The 22199-nt window shown below is 43.4% G+C and overlaps 1 protein-coding gene and 1 long non-coding RNA gene across 3 annotated transcripts; both read left to right on the forward strand.

Annotated features, from left to right (window-relative positions):
* The first annotated feature begins 365 nt into the window (after positions 1-365).
* On the forward strand, positions 366-3539 carry LOC125139942. Its single transcript, XR_007139107.1, has 3 exons — positions 366-923; positions 1105-1150; positions 2424-3539. It is a non-coding gene; the product is annotated as an uncharacterized LOC125139942 (long non-coding RNA).
* A 212-nt stretch (positions 3540-3751) lies between these two features.
* Positions 3752-19456, forward strand: mkxb (mohawk homeobox b). 2 transcript variants are annotated; one of them, XM_027166130.2, is made up of 7 exons: positions 3752-3957; positions 4325-4567; positions 6996-7143; positions 7277-7430; positions 8383-8667; positions 17436-17469; positions 17563-19456. In XM_027166130.2, exons 2-7 carry the CDS (start codon positions 4404-4406, stop codon positions 17756-17758), a joined length of 981 nt encoding a protein of 326 aa, XP_027021931.2. In that variant the 5' UTR covers positions 3752-3957; positions 4325-4403; the 3' UTR covers positions 17759-19456. The 2 variants fall into 2 exon arrangements, with proteins under 2 accessions (XP_027021931.2, XP_047662286.1); XM_047806330.1 differs by lacking the exon at positions 3752-3957 and having other exon boundaries at positions 4215-4567.
* The last annotated feature ends 2743 nt before the right edge of the window (positions 19457-22199 follow it).

Consider the following 22199-nt stretch of genomic DNA (forward strand, 5'->3'; position numbering starts at 1 on the left):
TGTGTGTGTGTGTGCCCTGCGATGGGTTGGCACTCCGTCCAGGGTGTATCCTGCCTCGATGCCCGATGACGCCTGAGATAGGCACAGGCTCCCCGTGACCCGAGACGTTCGGATAAGCGGTAGAAGATGAACTAATGAATGAGTTCAGATGTATAGAGACATAGAAAATTTGGATGTTTTTTTTTTGTATGTTTTTGAGAGGAACTTTTTTATTTTTTTCTGTAAATATATTTTGGATATGAGTTTATTAAAAACATTAAAACACCACGGATTTATGTTTGTTATTAAGTTTAGCAGTAGTGTACACTGAGACAGCACTGAACAGAAAGCCCCCACCCCCCACCCCCCCAGGGCAAAATGGCGTCTCGTGCTGATGAAAGAAGGCGGAGAGTCACGCAATACGGCTGAGTATAACTTTATTTCCTTGACATGAATGGGGGCGAATATTTTATGTGTCAGTAGCAATTTGACACAGAAGTTACGTCTAAGCCAATGACAAGCTAATCCACACGTTTGTCTAGCAGCAGGAGGAGAAAAGTGAGCCGTCTTGGCACCGTGCTTATTTAGATAACACATGTGGAGCTGGTTATGAGAGAGAGAGAGAGAGAGAGAGAGAGAGAGAGAGAGAGAGAGAGAGAGAGAGAGAGCACGAGCACTTTCCGTTACACAGAGCTGAGTGTGAACCTGGTGTTTAAAAGACGTAACAGCCAATCAGATTAAAACACCGCGGCCTCACGAGCCAGGGCCGGCCAATCAAACGCGGCAAATTAATAAAAAATAAACAAAACATGTCCCGATAGAGGAACGGTTTCTTTTCTTTCTTTCTTTCCTTCCTTTTTTTCTTCTTCTTTCTTTATAAAGCTTTATTTTCCTGCTGAATTTCATGTCAGTTCAGTGTTAAGACAAGCTGGCATAAACAAAAGGTCAGTAATAAAAGGAAAATAAATATATTAATTAGATATTAAACATAAAGCCAAAGAAAGGAACGGCGCTGGATGGAGTGATGAAAAATGTCTTTCTAAATTGAACAGACTAACAGGCTGTTTCATATTGATCTCAGGGCGTATTATAATTATAACCCCATCATTTTATTGTCTGTTACAGAACATTTTGGATTCAAAGCTTGCGGTTTCTCGTCACCTCCAAATTGGTACCGTAAAGTTGCATTGTCTGGTGTTTTTCATAAAAATGTCTAAAAACATAAAAATTGGACGGCTGTTTTTAGGCCTCTGCAGCCACATTACTACATTTTCTCATACAAATTGCAGCATCAGAGTGTCTACAATGTAACAGCAAATCTTTTTGGGCTTGACCTTGAACTTGACACTGTATGGGGTTCGATTCCCGCCTCCACCTTGTGTGTGTGGAGTTTGCATGTTCTCCCCGTGCCTCGGGGGTTTCCTCCGGGTACTCCGGTTTCCTCCCCTGGTCCAAAGACATGCATGGTAGGTTGATTGGCATCTCTGGAAAATTGTCCGTAGTGTGTGAGTGTGTGAGTGAATGAGAGTGTGTGTGTGTGTGCCCTGTGATGGGTTGGCACTCCGTCCAGGGTGTATCCTGCCTCGATGCCCGATGACGCCTGAGATAGGTACAGGCTCCCCGTGACCCGAGAAGTTCAGATAAGCGGTAGAAAATTAATGAATGAATGAATGAACGTCCCACCTCCTCAAAATCAAATTAGGAACAAAAACAAAATGAACATTAAACGCCGGAGCTCTGTGTCACCTGAAAATATTAATGAGAAAACAAATGGAAGATTTCTTTCTTTTTTCTTTTTTAAACAAAATCTCAAAATCCAAAGTCATTCTGATGAACATTTAAACACAACATATAACGATAAATTAAATTAGTTTACTTTAATCATTATTTATTTTAAAGTACAAATGAATAGCTTTTGTTTTAAATACAGCACAATGTTCACTTCCTGAATATTAAAAGCAAACACATTAGGCTTTTCTTTTTTTCCAGCTTCCGGGCAAACAGAATCCAGGAAAACAGATCATTTGACTGAAGTCTAGAGGCTTTTATTGTCATTTCAACCATATATAGCTGACGCAGTACACAGTGAAATGAAACAGTGGTTCTCCAGGACCGTTGTGTTACATAGAAGGACATAAAGCTACATAAAAACTATACAGAACTACACAGAGCTCAGGACTTAAAGGCAAGTTGTCTTATCCACATAAAGTGTATTGTGTGAACAGTGTGAGACAGAAGACAGCGCAGACAGACACGACAGGACAAATACACAAAATAATGCCAACCGGTGTGTATTCGGTATATTATACGGTAAAATTAAATGTATTGAAATGTTGTGTGCAAAACAAGTTCTTTGCGAATCTCAGACGTGACCAGCTCAACTTATGTTCCTAATTTCCCCGTGTCCTTCAGAAAGAAAACAGAGCCTTCATTTTTATCCACAGTGACCACAAGCGATGTCGAAAGAGAAAACCCGGCAGAGATACGAGCACCAGTCATCCTTCACCTCACAGACAGCAGGGCAGGACAGACCACAGCTCGAAAGACATAACTCAGAAGAAATGCCGAGTGTGTCTCGCGTCTCCGAGCTTGTAGCGCATCTCGCTAGATGCTAACTGGCGGAAAGGTTCTGTGCGATCTCCGAGGAGAAGGGATTTATGATGTGTGCAGCTGTGTTAGTGGACTGTACCGCTGCTCTGGAATGTGCTGTCTGGGTTTTACAGTGTCACAGGGGGATGAGCTCAGTGATCAGCAGAGCTTAAAGCTTGGAATAATAATAATAATAGTAATAAAAAGTAATAATAATTGTCGTCTGTCCAGTTTGGGCCCAGCGTATAGCCTCGGATACCTGCTCCTGCCCGACAAGGGTGGAATCCGACGTGATCTTCCATGTAAAGATTATTTAGCCTTCCTGTCAACTCCAACTGTCCTCAACAAGCCCACAGACTCGAACTAGGGTTTTATTTTTTGCCCCACTCTGTGTAAACTCTACACACTTCTATGCATGAACATATCATCAGTGATCATCTATTTCTCACTTAAACTGAACGTGCAGGATTTTACGCACTGGATGTTTGGATAATAGCCTGAAGGAGCAGGTGTACAGGTGTTTCTATTAAAGTGGCCGTACACCTGGGTGTTTTTGTTTATGTACGTACCTGCTTACTGACTTATTGGAGCTGTTTAAAGGCTAAAACGGCGTCATTTTAATATTGGTTGATTCTTCAAAAAGATTTTTTTTTTTTGCCACATGCTGTTAATAGTAGGTCTGTGTTTCACGTGCGGATGTGAAAAAGAAAAAAGAAAGAAAGAAAGAAAATAAGAAAGAAAGAAAGAAAGAAGTTATGCGGTTTGGCACGCGCTCGGTATTGCTGAAACCGGAGCGTTCGCTCTGTGCCGCTGTACACGTGCAACTTGTCTGTGTTGCGCGAGCCTCCGGTAGCCGCTCAGTAGCCATCCGGGATCTGCTGGTGCGCGCGAGTGTGTGTGTGTGTGTGTGTGTGTGTGTGTGTGTGTGTGTGTGTGTGTGTGTGTGTGAGAGAGAGAGAGAGAGAGAGAGAGAGAGAGAGAGATCTGTGTGTGTGTGTGTGTGTGTGTGTGTGTGTGTGTGTGTGTGTGTGTGTGTGTGAGAGAGAGAGAGAGAGAGAGAGAGAGAGAGAGCGCAGTGTGTGTGTGTGTGTGTGTGTGTGTGCGCGTGTGTGAGGGAGAGAGAGCAGTGTGTGTGTGTGAGAGAGAGAAACCAGAGAGAGAGAAAGAGAGAGAAGGGAGGGAGAGAGGAATCAGTGAGAGAGAGAGAGAGAGACACACACACACACAGAGAAAGAGAGAGGAGAGAGAGAAATCAGTGAGAGAGAGACACACAGAGAGAGAGAGAGATAGAAGGGAGGGAGAAGGGAGGGAGGTTCAGGCAGAACAACATACCGCGCTCCCCACCGGAATCACCATAAGGATTTCCGAGCTGATGGAACACGAGCCGGAGTAAGTGATGCTCTGATAAATCTGTAGTGTACAAACTTATTAGTGACCAGTGCTTTAAGTTCACTGTGCAGCTGCAGCTCTTCTCTTTATTATACTTTATTATCTGCATTTTTGTGCATCTATCTATCTATCTATCTATCTATCTATCTATCTATCTATCTATCTATCTATCTATCTATCTATCTATCTATCTATCTATCTATCTATCTGTGTATCCATCTATGTATATGTATATACACATACATACACATATATATACATTTATATACACACACACACACACACACACACACACACACACACACACACACACACACACACACACACATCTGCACCATTTCCCTAAACTCCTACTCTAACTCCTCAGGAAGAGAATTTGGGACTTGTCCATGGACCCACACCCACACACTCACTTCTGAGCTTGATGCAAACGGACCTGTAGGACGATGAGTGCGCTGGTGTTCAGCAAACTGGACGAGCGTCTGAGTTTCGAGGAGAGCAGAAAAGCCGTAGAAAGGAAGAGCCTGAGTTATCTAGAAGTGCTCAACGGACAGCATGCAGATTCTCTGACCAAGAGGATGGACGGAGGTCTGCAGCACCGGAGACAGAGGTATGAGCCGTCTGTATCTCAGCACAGGTTTAAAGTGGAGACTAGTAGTAAATAACATCCGGTCTCATGTGGATCGTCCGGATCAAACAGATAGGAACTAGACAGAAACATCTACACACACTGTACCATTTGAGATCTGTGAAGCACAAAATACAACATACATGAATCTGTAAGTAGATCGTGACTGAAGTTAATCCCAGTGCACGTGGATGTGCGTCTGTCCGTATCAAATGCTTAGAAATGCTTTAAATGGCTGTAAATGTTCAATAGAAATGATGTTTAAGCACGTAAACATGGCCGAAGCTCTGACCGAGGGTTCAGGAGATGATCCTTCTATTAAATTGTTGCTCTCAGTTTGTTGTTTTGTGAGTACAGTGTCATTACTGTGAAGTGTGTGTGTGTGTGTGTGTGTGTGTGTGTGTGTGTGTGTGTGTGTGTGTGTGTGTGTGTGTGTGTGTGTGTGTGGAGTGAACAGCTTTTACTCCACACTGACATCTGCTGCTTAAACTAACTTCCCTTGAAGCTGCTTAAAATGAGTCGAATCAAACGAAGCCAGTCGTCAATCCAGGATCTCCTTGAACGTTAAGTTTAGATTTTTTTCCGTGTTCTCAGAATCATTTAATATTTAAAGTCAAATTTGTATTTTGTCATGTTGTTCACACAGGACCGTTATTTATTTTGTCATGTTGTTCACACAGGACCGTTATTTATTTTGTCATGTTGTTCACACAGGACCGTTATGTATTTTGTCATGTTGTTCACACAGGACCGTTATTTATTTTGTCATGTTGTTCACACAGGACCGTTATTTATTTTGTCATGTTGTTCACACAGGACCGTTATTTATTTTGTCATGTTGTTCACACAGGACCGTTATTTATTTTGTCATGTTGTTCACACAGGACCGTAAATTTATTTTGTCATGTTGTTCACACAGGACCGTTATTTATTTTGTCATGTTGTTCACACAGGACCGTTATTTATTTTGTCATGTTGTTCACACAGGACCGTTATTTATTTTGTCTTGGTGGGAATCTGAGAACTGAGTATTTGGATATTTCTGCAATTTTTGGACAATCGTGATCAAAACGAGACATTTTTAAATTTGCACTTTGCACCGTTTTCATGGAGGTCAGTTCTTTTTCTACGTTATACAACAAGCTGTGATATAAACGACGCTTTATTTAAACACATGTTTATCGTTTCATTCGGCTGCATCATGGTGGGAAGGATGGATTTAAGGACGGAAGATTCTTCTTTAACTCGGCTACGGCATCGTTACCTGTTGTGTACGTCCAGTTACAGGCATTTAACCTCCTAATGCCTGGAAAAAAATATAACAATCAAATAACTAACTCTGTGTAATGAGAACTGTTGAGCTCCGCCCCTTTAAAGATGGGGTCTTCGTTGTTTGAGAAATGCTTCAGAAAACTGTGTCGGGCCGCCAAACAAAACAAAAACAAAACTAACGTGTAGCCAATGAGCAGAAAGGGGCGTGTCTTGTCAATATGGGCGGAGAGAGTGTTCAGTGTGCATGTGTGACATTAGCAGAAAGCGGTTTTAACATTGACATGGCGGAGATAAACCTTTCACGGTACAACACACAGTACTACAAAAACACTTTGCATTACTAACTTTGTTTTACTAATTTAGTTCATTTATTGATAAAAATACCCCTCGGTCAGCTGCCCCAACAGGTTCCACCATAATACTTGTCTGGGTTATACTTGTCTGGTGTATGTGCCGGCGGAGCTATCAAAACAGGGGTGGGACACATTTGGGTTAGGAGCGTGTTTGTTTTGGTGATTTCAAATGTCAACAGTGGATTTCAAACAACGGGGACCCCACCTTTAATCTCCATGATCTGAGCTCATAGTCAGATTTAAACTCCATCCGTGACTCTTGTTCTAAAACTCAGTTTCTATTTCACTGTAGCGACTGCAAAATATGTTTTACAATAAAGACGTAATAATAATCCAGGATTTTCGGCGCTTAAACCCGAGCCGTAGCGTCAGCAGAACGTCAGCTTATCCATTAAATCAGCCGTCAATGAAAGGAGAGAAAATATGGACACGAATTGAATAATCTGAGAACAAAAAATCATGACCTCCGTTTAGCATCGCGCGGCTTCATTACACTAAACTGCAAATAAAAGTCGTGAAAAATCTGTTGGCTTTTCCAGGGCTGTGCTATTTCAGTCATTTCCCAAGTGTAGCGCTTTTGCATTTCAGGACTCGGTGAAATCAACTCGCAATTAAATAATTATCCTGTAAAAGCTTGGAAAAGTAAACTAACCAGAATGTCTTGACTCAGGATGCAGAAGTTAGTGGAAACTAAGATCTCTCTCTCACACACACACACACACACACACACACACACACACATATGCATTCACTGTCACTGTTTTTTTTTCTCTCTCCATGATGAGTGGAGGGAAGGTGCGGCACAAGCGTCAGGCTCTTCAGGACATGGCCAGGCCGCTGAAACAGTGGCTGTACAAACACAGGGACAACCCGTATCCAACCAAAACCGAGAAGATCCTGCTGGCCCTCGGCTCCCACATGACCCTGGTTCAGGTGAGCCTCGGACATGGCACTTACATATGAGCGCGGTCATTTTGAACTGAATCAGAAGCGATTTGAACTCTACGGTAAACTCTTCTCCTTTACCCTAATCGTTATATAAGGAACCGAACCTCTTGCCTTGCAGGTATCGAACTGGTTCGCTAACGCACGCCGCAGACTGAAGAACACTGTGCGACAACCCGACCTGAGCTGGGCGCTACGCATCAAACTCTACAACAAATACGTTCAGGGCAACGCGGAGAGGCTCAGCATCAGCAGCGACGACTCTGATTCTGACGGTAAGAAAGAAAAAACAATAGCAGGAGGTTTATGGGTCCAAAGCACCGTAATTCACATCTGGACAATTCATCAGTTTATTAGGTAGACTAAGAGCTCAGGGTGTTGCTCAGTCCTGTATTTTGGTGGCCTGGAGTCTGACTAGCTTAAAAAGTGGTAGCTAGCATAAAGGAAGAATGTTGCTAGTTAGCTTTATGAGTTCTGTAGGATCGTGTCTTAGGGTATTAGGGATTTATCAGAATCCTACCGTCTACACGTCTGCCGAGGTCTTTAGTTCATGCAGCAAGTTGGATTTAGCAGAACGAGCTAACGAGCAGCTGTAGCTACACCGACCATGTGCATTATAACACCGCAAAGTGCTTTAAGGGTAATCGTAGTACCGTATTATAAAGATACAGTGCAAGTCATTTGTTGATCTCACTTGTTTATTAATTAATTAATTCATCTGATTAGTCCAATAACCTGGAGATCTGCTTGTCCTGGAGACCTGACTACTGATTTGTCCAACCACGTCATGGGAGATATGACAAATATATCAGAGCTTCATCACACATCTGGATCTTATGTTGCATACTTGATAAAAAAAAATCGATATTAGCCATGAAAATTCTTGGTTTTGATTGGCGGGAAGGTGTGAAGTTTGATTCATTGTGTAATCAGGCAACAGTTTAGGAAAGGCTTAAATCCAGGACCTTCCTCCAGAGCGTTCTTCAGTTTGTCCACGTTGAACATTAGAATAGTCTTCAGGAACTTACCGTTCCAAGGAACCTTTCAAGAACCCGATTTCCCATGTCGAAAATTTACACCATGTGTATATTTGTGTATAAAGATTAAAAAAATCCCAAGAATTTACTTCTATACCAAATCTGAACAGTTCAAATACCCATGATTCATTGTTCCCGTATATTGTATTAGCTATAATCCGCTCACAGACATGATCTCTTCTTGATCCAGACGGCGAGAACCCTCTCCAGATGCAGCCCAGCGAATCCGAGTCCAGTCAGCCCACGCACAAGAGCGTGATCCAGGAGAGCCGAGGCCTCGATTACGTCTCCCCGCCAAAGTACAAGAGCAGTCTGCTGAACCGCTACCTCAACGACTCCCTGCGGCACGTCATGACCTCCAACACGGACTCGCGCAAGAGGAACCACTCAGGATCCTTCAGCTCCAACGAGTACGACGACGAGCTCCTGTCGCCCTCGTTGTCTGAAACCGAGGCCAACTTCAGCTTCCGTACAGGTCAGAGCCAGGGAAGTCTCCCGGTTATTCATTCATTCATTTTCTACCGCTTATCCGAACTACTCGGGTCACGGGGAGCCTGTGCATATCTCAGGGGCGTCATCGGGGCATGGAGGCAGGATACACCCTGGACGGAGTGCCAACCCATCACAGGGCACACACACACACTCTCATTCACTCACACACACACACACACTACGGACAATTTACCAGAGATGCCAATCAACCTACCATGCATGTCTTTGGACCGGGGGAGGAAACCGGAGTACCCGGAGGAAACCCCCGAGGCACGGGGAGAACATGCAAACTCCACACACACGAGGCGGAGGCGGGAATCGAACCCCAACCCTGGAGGTGTGAGGTGAACGTGCTAATTACTAAGCCACCGTGCCCCCGTGTCCCGGTTATAGAAATCTGGGTTTATATTAATTGCGAAAAAACAACAACACCGTATTATGTGCTGTTATGGCAAAACATGTAAACGTCGATATGGTTTGTTTTTCTGTGAGGAAAGGTTCGTTGTCATTTTCAGAAGGAGTCTCCAGTATCAGCACTTTGTACCGGTAAACTTTAGGTCCTCAGGACGTTCTTCCAAGCTGCGTTTTTGTCGTCTTAACACGAACAGGGGGGAAAAAAAACCTAATTGCTGAGGTATAGTAATCGGAATAAAACCCTTTCCACCACGACTACCTTCACGATGACGTGCTACATCACTACGCGTTTGTCCCATCGTCGGACTTTTTACAGGTTGGAAACTTCTATCACTCGGTGGTGACGGTATGCTTATAGAAACACCTGCTAACGTCTTGGGACGGAGAACGTTTTCTGTCAGACCACAATCGCGGGCTTTTAATTCATCACTTGCATAATTTCCACCACAGACCCCCTTTTTTATTTTTTTTTAAATCATGAATGTTCTATTGCTCTGTTGGTTTTGTCTCTTTGCCATCATGGAACAGTTCTGGACAATTAAGGAATGTTCCCCGTTTTGGAACTTGTAATTTAAGAAAGTTATTTGTGCGGCTCGCGTCAGAGCCAAACAAGGTATCCGACCACAAAGCGTCGACGATTCACATTTTTCTAACGAGGCGTAAGAGCGGCGGCGGCGGATATCTCCCAGATCTTATCACCACTTACATGCAAAAAATTCACTGTTCAGCTGGAGATCAGCTTAGCGAGGTACGTGGCACGGGCACGAGGAGAATTCTCCCACAAGGTCAGCGTCGGTCAGCTTTCTGAATAGAACCGAGACGTCTTGTGGTCGCGGGGTTTACAGTGACGAAGCGCAAACGGTCGTTTCGATGAAGACGCTTGTGTTCACGGAGACAAACCTGCGGTGGTGTAAAAGGGAGTCTATGAGGCTGAACGTGTACCGAATCCACATCCTAATAACCGGATCTTCCCGAGCACAACTTTCGGTAAATAAATGACCAAATAATTCGAATCCCGCTCGAAGCATTCCTGCTACGACATTTCTTTCTGTGCTCTGCCTTATTTCTCTCCTCAGCTATCCAGATCTATCGGTTTTACGGCCCCCGAATTTCAGTACTTTTCCACATACTGCAGCATCCGCCGCACGCCAACACTGTTTTCAGTCAAACTGACAGGCCGCCCAGCGCAGCCCAGCGAAACAGAACAGAGAAATCCTATTATCCATCCGAAAGATCACATTAAACATATAGAACAAGCTGGAGGGAGAGAGAGAGAGAGAGAGAGAGAGAGAGAGAGAGAGAGAGAGAGAGATCCTGCTAAACAGTTTAGCGTGTCTCTCTCTGGCAGTTTCGCAGTGCTGGCGCGCGTCTGGACGTTGCCTCTAAACCCTCTGCAAAGTGAATGGAAACATTCTCATCAAAACCAGAGTGGAATTATAGAGAAACATCAGAGGCATAAAAAAAAAATCACTTCACGCTGTTTCCTCCTTGAAGATTCACCGCTGCAGTGACGAGTCGCGCCACAGTCGCACACGGGCCGCGTCACCTCACGTGTCATCGGCAGGGTCTCGACGTCACATACGGTTCACTATTTATATATCTTTTGTAGATATTTACAACAGAAAGCAAAGAACAACAACAAGAACAAAAAATGGCTTCAGCTCTCAGGGGAAAAGTTTCACATGTTTACAGAAATATCATTGGCTGTAGTCTCTCACAAAAAAAAAAAACCCACACTAACTAGAACAGGGTCAGATAACTAACTAGAATAAACTAGTTTAGATTAGAGTTAATCTGGTCACAGCATAAAGGAATCAGTAACCCAGACATCCCGGAGAAGCAGATTTATTATGTAGGATATTAGATTAGAGTGAAGTCAATGATCTGATATATTTACAAAAATAAAGTGCTCCTTGTTGGGGATAGAAAAAAATTCATTATGCTGTGATTTAAAAAAAAAACCCCATAACAAATCTTCAATCGTGTTGGAGCTCGAGAAAAAAAAACACCAAACGCCTTCATGTTGGTTTTTATTTTTATTTTTTGGATTTTTGTATAAATATTAATCACAAACCTCATGTTTATGAGATCGTCACCCGTCACGCTACAACCTGACGAAGGGAGAACCGGATCGTTCCTGTTTGAGATGGTTTTTAAATCCATCACACAGACAACCAGAGATGGGGGACTCGAGTCATATGACTTGACTCGAGTCAGACTTAAGTCGCAAATTCATGATTTGAGACTTGACTCAGATTTGAGTTAAATGACTCAGAGATGGGGGACTCAAGTCATATGACTTGACTCAAGTCAGACTTAAGTAGTAAATTTGAGACTTAAGACTTTGACTTGAAATTCATGACATGAGACTTGACTCGGGTTTGAGTTAAATGACTCAGGGATGGGGACTCGAGTCATATGACTTGACTCGAGTCAGACTTAAGTCGCAAATTTGAGACTTGAGACTTTGACTTGAAATTCATGACTTGAGACTTGACTCAGATTTGAGATAAATGACTTAGAGATGGGGGACTCGAGCCATATGACTTGACTCGAGTCTGACTTAAGTTGCAAATTTAAGACTTGGACTTGAAATTCATGACTTGAGACTTGACTCGGATTTGAGTTAAATGACTCAGAGATGGGGGACTCGAGTCATATGACTTGACTCGAGTCCGACTTAAGTTGCAAATTTGAGACTTGCGACTTTGACTTGAAATTCATGACTTGAGACTTGACTCGGATTTGAGTTAAATGACTCAGAGATGGGGGACTCGAGACATATGACTTGACTCGGGTCAGACTTAAGTCGCAAATTTGAGACTTGAGACTGACTTGAAATTCATGACTTGAGACTTGAGTTAAATGACTCAGGGATGGGGGACTCAAGTCATATGACGTGACTCGAGTCAGACTTAAGTCGCAAATTTGAGACTTGAGACTTGCTTGACAAATATTCTCGACTTGACTTTGACTTGACATTCATGACTTACTTGTGACTTGCACATGTGTGACTGCAAACAACGTTACGGGGAAAGTGTTTGTGGTGTTCGCAGATCTGCGCATCTCTGATCTACACGTTGTTTTAATGCCATCGTCAACACTTTCAACTCTCATGCAGGCAAAAAGCAGCTGGAACTGAACCGAGGAGCTGAAACTTTAACAGGAAATGACATCAGACCAGATTCTCAGAGCGCGACGGTCCATATTCTGGCACCGTTACTGCGAGTTTGAAGCTGTATCTGGCTCAGATCTGTTGGAGAATAACACAAAATGGGTTGAAGGTCCGACGTCCCGCAGAGGCAATAGCAGGGGGCAATAAACCTCTTGACTTAAAGCAGCAGAGTGTGAAAACGTGGCACAGTCTCGCTTACGTGTGTGAACCGTGAGTCATCTTCGTGTTTCAGTTGGACTTCCATCAGGTTTGTTCAGTCACCTGACGTCCACGAACACAACCTGACTCTGGCTTCCGAGACCCGTCTTTGATTACAACGCCACCTATTAAACATTATCACGAGAGTATGCGATCAATCACGCTCAAACCGAAGAGCAGACTTCGTCCGTCCTTAGAGCTTCAATCAAACCTCAGAGGCTGTAGAGAGAGCTGTTCGGTAGCGTGAAAGGAATTAGGGTCAAATGATTTATTAATGCTTTAAAGTAGCTTTTGGCGCAGGCGCTGTTTTAAGAAATCCGAGCTGGAGATGTTGCAGGCGAAGGCGATTTGGAAAAAAAAATAATAAAAAAAGGAAAAGAAATGGTGTGCACCAAAAGGTCGCAGTCCAATTTTCCCTCTCACGTCTCCCTCGTGAGACATTATTTTTCCTCCCTGATCTGGCTGCTTAAAGCGGAATAATGAAGTAGTTCCACTGTTACAAGATCAACTTAAGCAGATACTTTAGGAAAAGGCTTCAGGAACACCGCGCAGATATGTTAGAAATGCGTCCGAGGGTTTAGGATAAGTGATGCGATGCGCATGAAATGTTGAGCTCCACAATCACGTACCAGAGATTCTCAGCTCCGGCCGTGGAGGTCTGATGTTCTACAGAGTCCTAGGTTCTGCCCGGATGAAAACATCTGAACCGAATAACCGATTTTTCAAATCTACAATTTTGTAGATTAGGTTATAAAATGTAAAGGACGGTACGACGTCTCGGTGACACTGGAGTTAAAGCTCTAAACCTTTAAAACAGGGGCGGCCGACCCGCGGCTCCCGAGCCACATGCGGCTCTTTGCCTGGGTTCGTGCGGCTCTTACGTTCATATCGAAGTTTGTATTCGTGTGTTTTTATTGTGCGTGTTCGCTTCGCTTGAGGTCAATACGGTATTTTCGTGAAACGCGCATGTGAGTGGGATGAAAATACCTCAAAGTTTCCCAGTAGGAGCAAAATCATTTGAGTAAACAATTTGTGTCAAGTTCGCTCTCAAAATGGTAGGGACATAAAAAAGGTGATGTTCATGTGTGTCCATCTGTATGATGCGGCTCTTTGCGGTAACACGGTAAAAAATGTGGCTCTTGTCTCTGCCTCTGTTGTCTTTGTCTCTTGTCTCACCCCTGGTTTTTCCCAAAAGATTCCTCTTTTGGGAAAAAAAACAACATTTAAAATGCTGAAAATTTCCTGCAGACTGATTTTTCAGTTTTTCAGGTAGAGAATGTTTGTCAGTAGATGACGACGTAGTAGACGATGCCCAAATCAGCCATAACATTAAAACCACCTGTCTAAAATTCCAAAACAGTTCTGACCCGTTGAGAATTGGACTGGACCAGACCTCTGCTCTTTGGTATCTGGCACCAAGACACAAGCAGCAGATCCTTCCAGCGGCTCCCAGACGTCTAGCCATCACAATTTGTCAAAGTCTCTTAGGTCTTTACACTCGCCCATTTTTCCTGCTTCTGACAAATCAACTTCCAGAACCGACCCTTCACTCAGAGTAGAATTTCCCACCCTTTAGAGGTTTTAACGTTACGGCCGATGGGTGTAACTGAAGCTAAGAACACTTAGTCGGACGTATCCAGAGCGTCAAGGAGCCGTGGACACTTCAGCTGGATCTTAGGACATGGATCGTCCTCCTGGTTATCCTCTCAGGAAACGAGATGAGGGACGGACCTCAGGACAACGGAGGACAGATATGCAGCGCTGCACGGTGAGGCCGCGATATCTGCTCCAGCTCGGCGGATAAACTCTACCTGTAACTCCCGTGTGAAATATCTGCAGATTCTGGAGTCCAGGTCCAGGTCGAGTTCTGCTGGATCCATTCGGAGGCGAAAGCTTTCTGTAACAAACGAGGCACCGTGGATCCGAGCGCAACTCGAGATTTATTAACGTGCACATCAATAAAAAAATCATTCAAATAAACAAACTACTTTCAACAAAGTAGCAAAACAGGTGTGTTGTTGTTGCACCTCCAGCGTAGCCTTGAAATCCAACACGCTAACACAACATGCTAACACAACATGCTAACACAGCACACTAATACAACAAGCACAACACAACATGCTAACATAACAGGCTAACACAACAGGCTAACACAACAGGTTAACACAACACACTAATACAACACGCACAACACAACATGCTAACACAACAGGCTAACACAACAGGTTAACAAAACACGCTAACACAACAGACTGACTCAACAGGTTAACACAACACGCTAACACAACAGGCTAACTCAACAGGTTAACACAACACGCTAACACAACACACTAATACAACACGCACAACACAACATGCTAACACAACAGGCTAACACAACAGGTTAACACAACACGCTAACACAACAGGCTAACTCAACAGGTTAACACAACACGCTAACACAACACACTAATACAACACGCTAATACAACAGGCTAACACAACACGCTAACAAAACAAGTTAACACAACACGCTAACACAACACACTAACAAAACAGGTTAACACAACACGCTAACACAACACACTAATACAACACGCACAACACAACACGCTAACACAACAGGCTAACACAACATGCTAACACAACAGGTTAACACAACACACTAATACAACAACACAACACGCTAACACAACACGCTAACACAACAGGTTAACACAACACACTAATACAACACGCACAACACAACACACTAACACAACAGGCTAATGCAACACGCTAACACAACACGCTAACACAACAGGTTAACACAACACACTAATGCAACACACTAACACAATACACTAACACAACAGGCTAATGCAACACGCTAACACACCACGCTAACACAACATGCTAACACAACATGCTAACACAACACACTAATACAACACGCACAACACAACACGCTAACACAACAGGCTAACGCAACACGCTAACACAACACGCTAACACAACACGAGGTGCTGGAAATGAGAGTGTTGGGAAAAAATGACTGGCGATTTTAGAACATTGTTAATTGTTTTTTTTTTCCTCAGTTCAGTGTTATGAGAAACACACACACACCCACACACACACACACCCACACCCACACACACACACACACACACACACACACACACACACACACACACACACACACACACACACACAGGGGAAAATAGCTTGAATGATGCAAATGAGCTGTGGAGCGGTGGAACAGAGTGCACGTCTCTGTTCCTGACACAGCACAGATATGCTTTTTCCATCTCCACACATAATTGCATTTGTTTTGGCCTGAGTGCCCGAGCGCGGTCTAAAGGCCCACGGCCGTTCGCCTGTAACTCTCCGCAGATGCAGCTTTTCCCGCCAGCACGCACATGCCTTTAGACATTTCGATTTACACGCAAGCAAAGCAAAGCAACAACGCCAGCATGAACTGAGGTCGACACGACGGCACGGGCAGCGCGAGCAGGACAGACAATTCCTTCCTTCTGTGTTTGCATTACACTTTGCTTTCTGTGGTTTCGCTTGGAAGCTGTTTAATCTTGTTTTTTATTTTTTTTATTTTTTTTATTGCCAAGACAAAACATTGAGACTTCAGCCCAACGTGATGAGATTCAGCGTCCAAAATGTTTCCTATGTTGTTGAGGCGAGCGTCCCAGCGCTTAACGAGCGTCCAGATTCCTCCAGGATTAAAAAAAAAGCCGATCACGGTGCTCTCGATTCTGATTGGTCGGTCAGAGCAGAAGAGGCGTCAGTTAATTGTCTGTAACAGCAGCTTGGACGTTTACATTATCGTTTCTATAGTAACGGTTCACAAGATAAAGGTGAAGCTTTTTCGTGAGGAGAAAAGGGGGGTCAGGGAAGGAGTCTCCAGTGTCGGAGCTTCAACATCAACAGACGACTTTTTTTTTTTTTTTTTTTTTTGAGGGAACTAAATGTTGTAACTTAAATGATAACCAAACCTTCAACCTTGTTCCACAACCATAAATGCAACTATAGATGGATTAAAAGTGTAATGTGCCGTATATAAACCAGAGGTGTTTGACCGTAATGCCGTATATAAACCAGAGGTGTTTGACCGTAATGCCGTATATAAACCAGAGGTGTTTGACCGTAATGCCGTATATAAACCAGAGGTGTTTGACCGTAATGCCGTATATAAACCAGAGGTGATTGACCGTAATGCCGTATATAAACCAGAGGTGTTTGACCGTAATGCCGTATATAAACCAGAGGTGTTTGACCGTAATGCCGTATATAAACCAGAGGTGTTTGACCGTAATGCTGTATATAAACACCAGAGGTGTTTGACCGTAATGCTGTATATAAACACCAGAGGTGTTTGACTGTAACGCTGTATATAAACCAGAGGTGTTTGACCGTAATGCCGTATATAAACCAGAGGTGTTTGACCGTAATGCCGTATATAAACCAGAGGTGTTTGACCGTAATGCCGTATATAAACCAGAGGTGTTTGACCGTAATGCCGTATATAAACCAGAGGTGTTTGACCGTAATGCCGTATATAAACCAGAGGTGTTTGACCATAATGCCGTATATAAGCCAGAGGTGTTTGACCGTAATGCCGTATATAGGCCAGAGGTGTTTGACCGTAATGGCGTATATAAACCAGAGGTGTTTGACCATAATGCCGTATATAAACCAGAGGTGTTTGACCGTAATGCCGTATATAAACACCAGAGGTGTTTGACCGTAATGCCGTATATAAACCAGAGGTGTTTGACCGTAATGCCGTATATAAACCAGAGGTGTTTGACCGTAATGCCGTATATAAACCAGAGGTGTTTGACCGTAATGCCGTATATAAACCAGAGGTGTTTGACCGTAATGCCGTATATAAACCAGAGGTGTTTGACCGTAATGCCGTATATAAACCAGAGGTGTTTGCCAGGAATTACTGAACCCTTTTTGTCTGTTTGTGTTTTTTTTTCTTCTTCTAGAATCCATGGACTGTGGCTCTCAGTTCCACGGCAGGTACGTCGCTCTTTATAACCCCCGAATTCTCCTCTAATCGATATGCTTTCAAACACGACACATGGCTAACCGTCGCTAACGCTCTCCTGTCAGGTGCAAACCCAAAGGAGGAGCACGAGGTAAAAGCGGCCCGTACTGGAGCGAGCTGCACGCCGCCGTGGCGCTGACTAACCTGGCTCAGAGCGAGGAGGTCACCGCGCATGCTGGCACCACCAGCCGCATCATCCAGAAATCCTCACACATAGCGGAGATAAAAACTGTCAAAGTTCCCATCGCTCCTCCTCAGTAGTGCTCCGGAGACGTAGGGCCCGACACAGGCGGTCAGCACGAGACTTCTTCAAGACTTGAACGTGGATGTTAGTTTTGGAAACTGAAGATTTTTTTTTACAAAGACGTGATTTGGATATTTCACCGAAGTGCCTGATTATGACTAATGACATCCAGACCGCTCACCAAACACCAACAGGAAGCGACGTGTCATGGATGGAAGTTCGGTTTGGACAGTAAACGTCAACGAATCGCTGGCATAAAATCGTGTAACGACGTCCACACGTTTTGTATTTTTGTTCAATATCATTTTCCTTCTGACAGGTTTCACAATCCTCAGTGGAAATGTAATATATTCATATCCATCTTTACTCTCATGTTTTCTAACTTAAGTGTAATGTTTACCGAGGCAGGATTATTGTCCAACGATTGTTGCTCCGCACTTGTTTCTCCTTATTTTTTTTATGCTATAGGTTACAGCCATAACTAACGTGGCCTTGCGTACGTGATGACGGACGAGTCCCCGAGGGAAACCACGGGCCAGGTCGGATCGGCTCGCACCGTCACAGACCGCGATCGCTAATAATGAAAATCTTTCCTTGAACCCTGACCGACCCGTGTGTGCGTCTGTGACTGATCAGCTCTATGCCCATCACCCAGTGTGACTCAGAGCGTCGTCACTCACAGATCGAGTCCTGACCAGATTTACCCCTTTCAAAACATCGTCTCAGAAACATTTCCCTCTTTCCAGCATTTTCCACTTTCAATAAAACCAGATGACTCGATTCTTTTAAGTCCTTTATGTTAAAACCTTCTAGACGTCCGACGAGAACCGCTAGGATTTCATTCGTTACGTGAAGCGAAGACGAACGCAAGAAAACACGGGTATTAAAATCCGCCAAGAAGAAGAAGTAAGAAAAACCCGACTGTTCAAATTTCCTGAAGAAGTCGTTTCTGTTTCTTGATTTTTAGCGAGATTCGATCGACAGGTTTGCCGATGAGGTCAGAACCCGTTAGACGGATCGTAGCCGTAACCGACGGTAACTCCGCTTTGCCCGCTTTGATTATTTTCCCTTAAAAACACAACCACCGAATGTTTTATTCCTCTCATAACAAAGAAACGTCTTATCTCACAGACGCTGAAACGTTTACAGCTGCTCATATCTAAAACCTCCTCAGATGTTAGAGGATTTGTCCGTAATGGATCCGCGATGTGCGTTTCAGTTATGCGTCTTGATAATATTAAATATTACGAGTCTGAGAAACTTCCCATCAAACGGTCTTTCTGACAGGAGATATGTTCGGGATCGTATCGCGTTACAGCCGTTTGATGTTTGTTTTTTTTTAAATCTCTTTTTATCTAAAGCTCCACGATTTATGTAAGCTTTTCGTCATCCAGCACCTGAGAGCATTTCAGCTACACCCTTTATATCAACAGCTTTAGTTTTGTTTTTTGTTTTTTTTCTCTCCACAAATTGTCCTTGTTAAAAATTTCAGCAGTGGTTTGTGGTTTGGGAGGGAAAACATCTGGAAGCTGTACGACGGGCCGAACATGATAAACATCGATGTTTAGAGCTGAAGAACCGCACCTAACCGAGAGAAGGCTCACAACCACACACTTGTCATCACCGTAAACTCAAGTCTATATCATTTTAAACATGGACAAAGTTGATGTCTTTTTGCTGTCTGACTCGGTATAATGGAGCTGGAATGAAATAATAAAGTGAAAGTGAAAGTCTCAGCTTTAATTTGACGGTACGGATTTAAAAATCGGCTGAAGCGAATATATATAAATATATAAAAAGGACCCGAGGAAATAAACGACGACGGTGTGTTTAGGTCCGACCGGGAAGTCGTACAGTAATTACGACATCAGTTACGATCGATCACGTCGGTCGGATCGAGATGGAGGGAGATGTAGGTTCTCTTAATTCTCAACAAAACCAAGAATAAAGAACATGCATCAGGTGTGTATTACTTTTTCAGTTGATATAGAAAACACTTCTCTCCTGTACACGTATAAATAATAACCAGTTTGCTCGTACAGCTTGTCCCAAAGTGACGAAGAACCCGCGTTCCAGCGACCTCACCGTAAATGGAAATTATAAAGTCGGACCACGACTTAGAGGATGGTGATCAGTATACTGAAATTTGTTAATAATTAATATTTGGCTAATGATTAGAAAGATTCGAAAGTTTGTTCAATAAATCGCTAAAGCTATGTATCATACACGCATCGAAGTATCGTATCGTATCATATCGTGCTTCCTTTTAACGACTTCACTCTGTCGGTCGTGTTAGTCAGTAAACCGCAACTGTGGCTGCTATCCGTGAGCCATCATTAGGCTGAAAAAACAAACCAAAACCAAAGCTGTGAACCTACAGCCACAATCGACGGATGGTACGATCTTAAAAAGAAGGATTTCCTGCTGAAGAAAAGCACATCAGTGACGTGACATACGGCTAAGTGACCCATACTCAGAAATTGTTCTCTGCATTTTACACATCCAAAGTGCACACACACAGCAGTGAACACACACACACACCATGAACACACACCCAGAGCAGTGGGCAGCCATTTATGGAGGGGTTCGGTGCCTTGCTCAAGGGCACCTCAGTCGTGGCCGGCCCAAGACTCGAACCCACAACCTTAGGATTACGAGTCAGACTCTCTAACCATTAGGCCACAACTTGCCCACGACTTTCGGGCAGATCAATAAAGCTCTTTCAGATGTAGGAGTATCTGTGTAAAAAATTTAAAGTGACTTATAAGATGAAAGACAAACAAGAAACAGTTCTGGAACGTTCTTAAAGACCAGGGGTCGGCAACCCGCGGCTCCGGGAGCCCCAAGTGGCTCTTTCATCCCTGTGCTGCGGCTCCCTGTAGATTTGGAAAATAAATATTTTATTTAAATGTATTTTATTTTAGTTAGTTTATTAAAAAAAAAAGTAATTCTAAATTCTAAGATTATGATGCTATGGTAACATTAAAATAAACCGTGTTTAGTTTTTTTGTCGCTCAAAATACGCCGACTTGCGAAATCCGACACACAGAAGCATTTTTGGGTTGCGGCAGCCGGCAAGTTTAAATTATGGTGTCATGCAGGACTGTCAAGTGTCACGCATTGAGAGTGACGGTCACGTATTTGGGTCTTTTCTCACGCTCTCACGCCACACATCGTATTTCTAACGCAGAAAAACTTTTTGACTATTTATCAAATTTAATATTTAATAATAACTTATTAAATATTGACTATTTAATAAGCCGCAGCACCCAAAACGTATCAGTCCGCACCGCTGTCTCTATGGAAACGGGCAGGAATCAAACGCGTCTCAGTTCTTAGTCGAGCCTGACACTTATCAGCCAATCAGAAAAAGAGGCTACACAATAGCCAATCAGAAAATAGCACTATCTGGGTAAGATTTAACGCAAGCAGTTCATTGATTTCATAAATGCAACACACTACAGTTTTTTCTACACTTTCCATAAAGGTAAAAAACGATATATGAGGCGTTCACGTCATTTTAGATGTCAGATGGGTTTTGTGGCTCCGTGTTTTTTTTATCTGTGGCAAACGGGTCCAAATGGCTCGGAGTGTTTAAGGTTGCCGACCCCTGTTATAGACAGATGAGAGAAAGATCGACCAGAACGATGGGAAGAAAAGAAAAGCCTCAGTAGATAGATACAGTACAAGCCTTTATTTTGACACATATGCATGAGAGCACAGTGAAATTCTTTCTTCTCATGTCCCGACTTCGAGGTTGGGGTCAGACATGATACAGCACCACTGGAGCACCAAGGGTCAAGGGCCTTGCTCAGGGGCCAAACAGTGGCAGCTTGAACCCCAATCCGTTGATCAATAACCCAGAGCCTTAACCTCATGGGATGCATGGGGCTTTTTACCTCATGGGATCATTAAACCATCTGGTGTTCAGTGTTCTCTCTTTGTTATGGTCAGATGTGTACATACTGTAAGTCTGGCCTTATAGCCTATACTCAGGTTATGAGACACAAGATAATATCTCATGGGCTCATTATATTATCATGGTTATCTCGTATCCGAAATCTTCCATCAAATCCCCACAGCCACGATCCAGAACCTAGCAGGAGCTTATTATAAGAGTAAACTGGAGACCGGGATCTTCAACAAGTCAGGCGTCATGTGTGACGGTTTGGGGTGCACAAACTTTTGCCTGTGTAGCATGTAATATAGTATAGTATAATTATATCCTTGTCGCTCGAACGTGTCTTACAGCTTCTGTATATTATTTCAGAAAGTCAATTTATTAAATAAATATATAAAAGAAACAGCTCATCATGGCTCGTGAGATGTTCCAGAAGAACCGGTCCATCATGTGGATCTAATGAACACGAGAGACACAGAGTGAGGACCCTACTAAAATAAACACCGGTCAGAACAGCGGGACAATCAGAGCCTCTGTAACGTCTGATCCATCATTTC

Source organism: Tachysurus fulvidraco, chromosome 22 (assembly GCF_022655615.1).
Source record: "Tachysurus fulvidraco isolate hzauxx_2018 chromosome 22, HZAU_PFXX_2.0, whole genome shotgun sequence".
Lineage (NCBI taxonomy): Eukaryota > Metazoa > Chordata > Actinopteri > Siluriformes > Bagridae > Tachysurus > Tachysurus fulvidraco.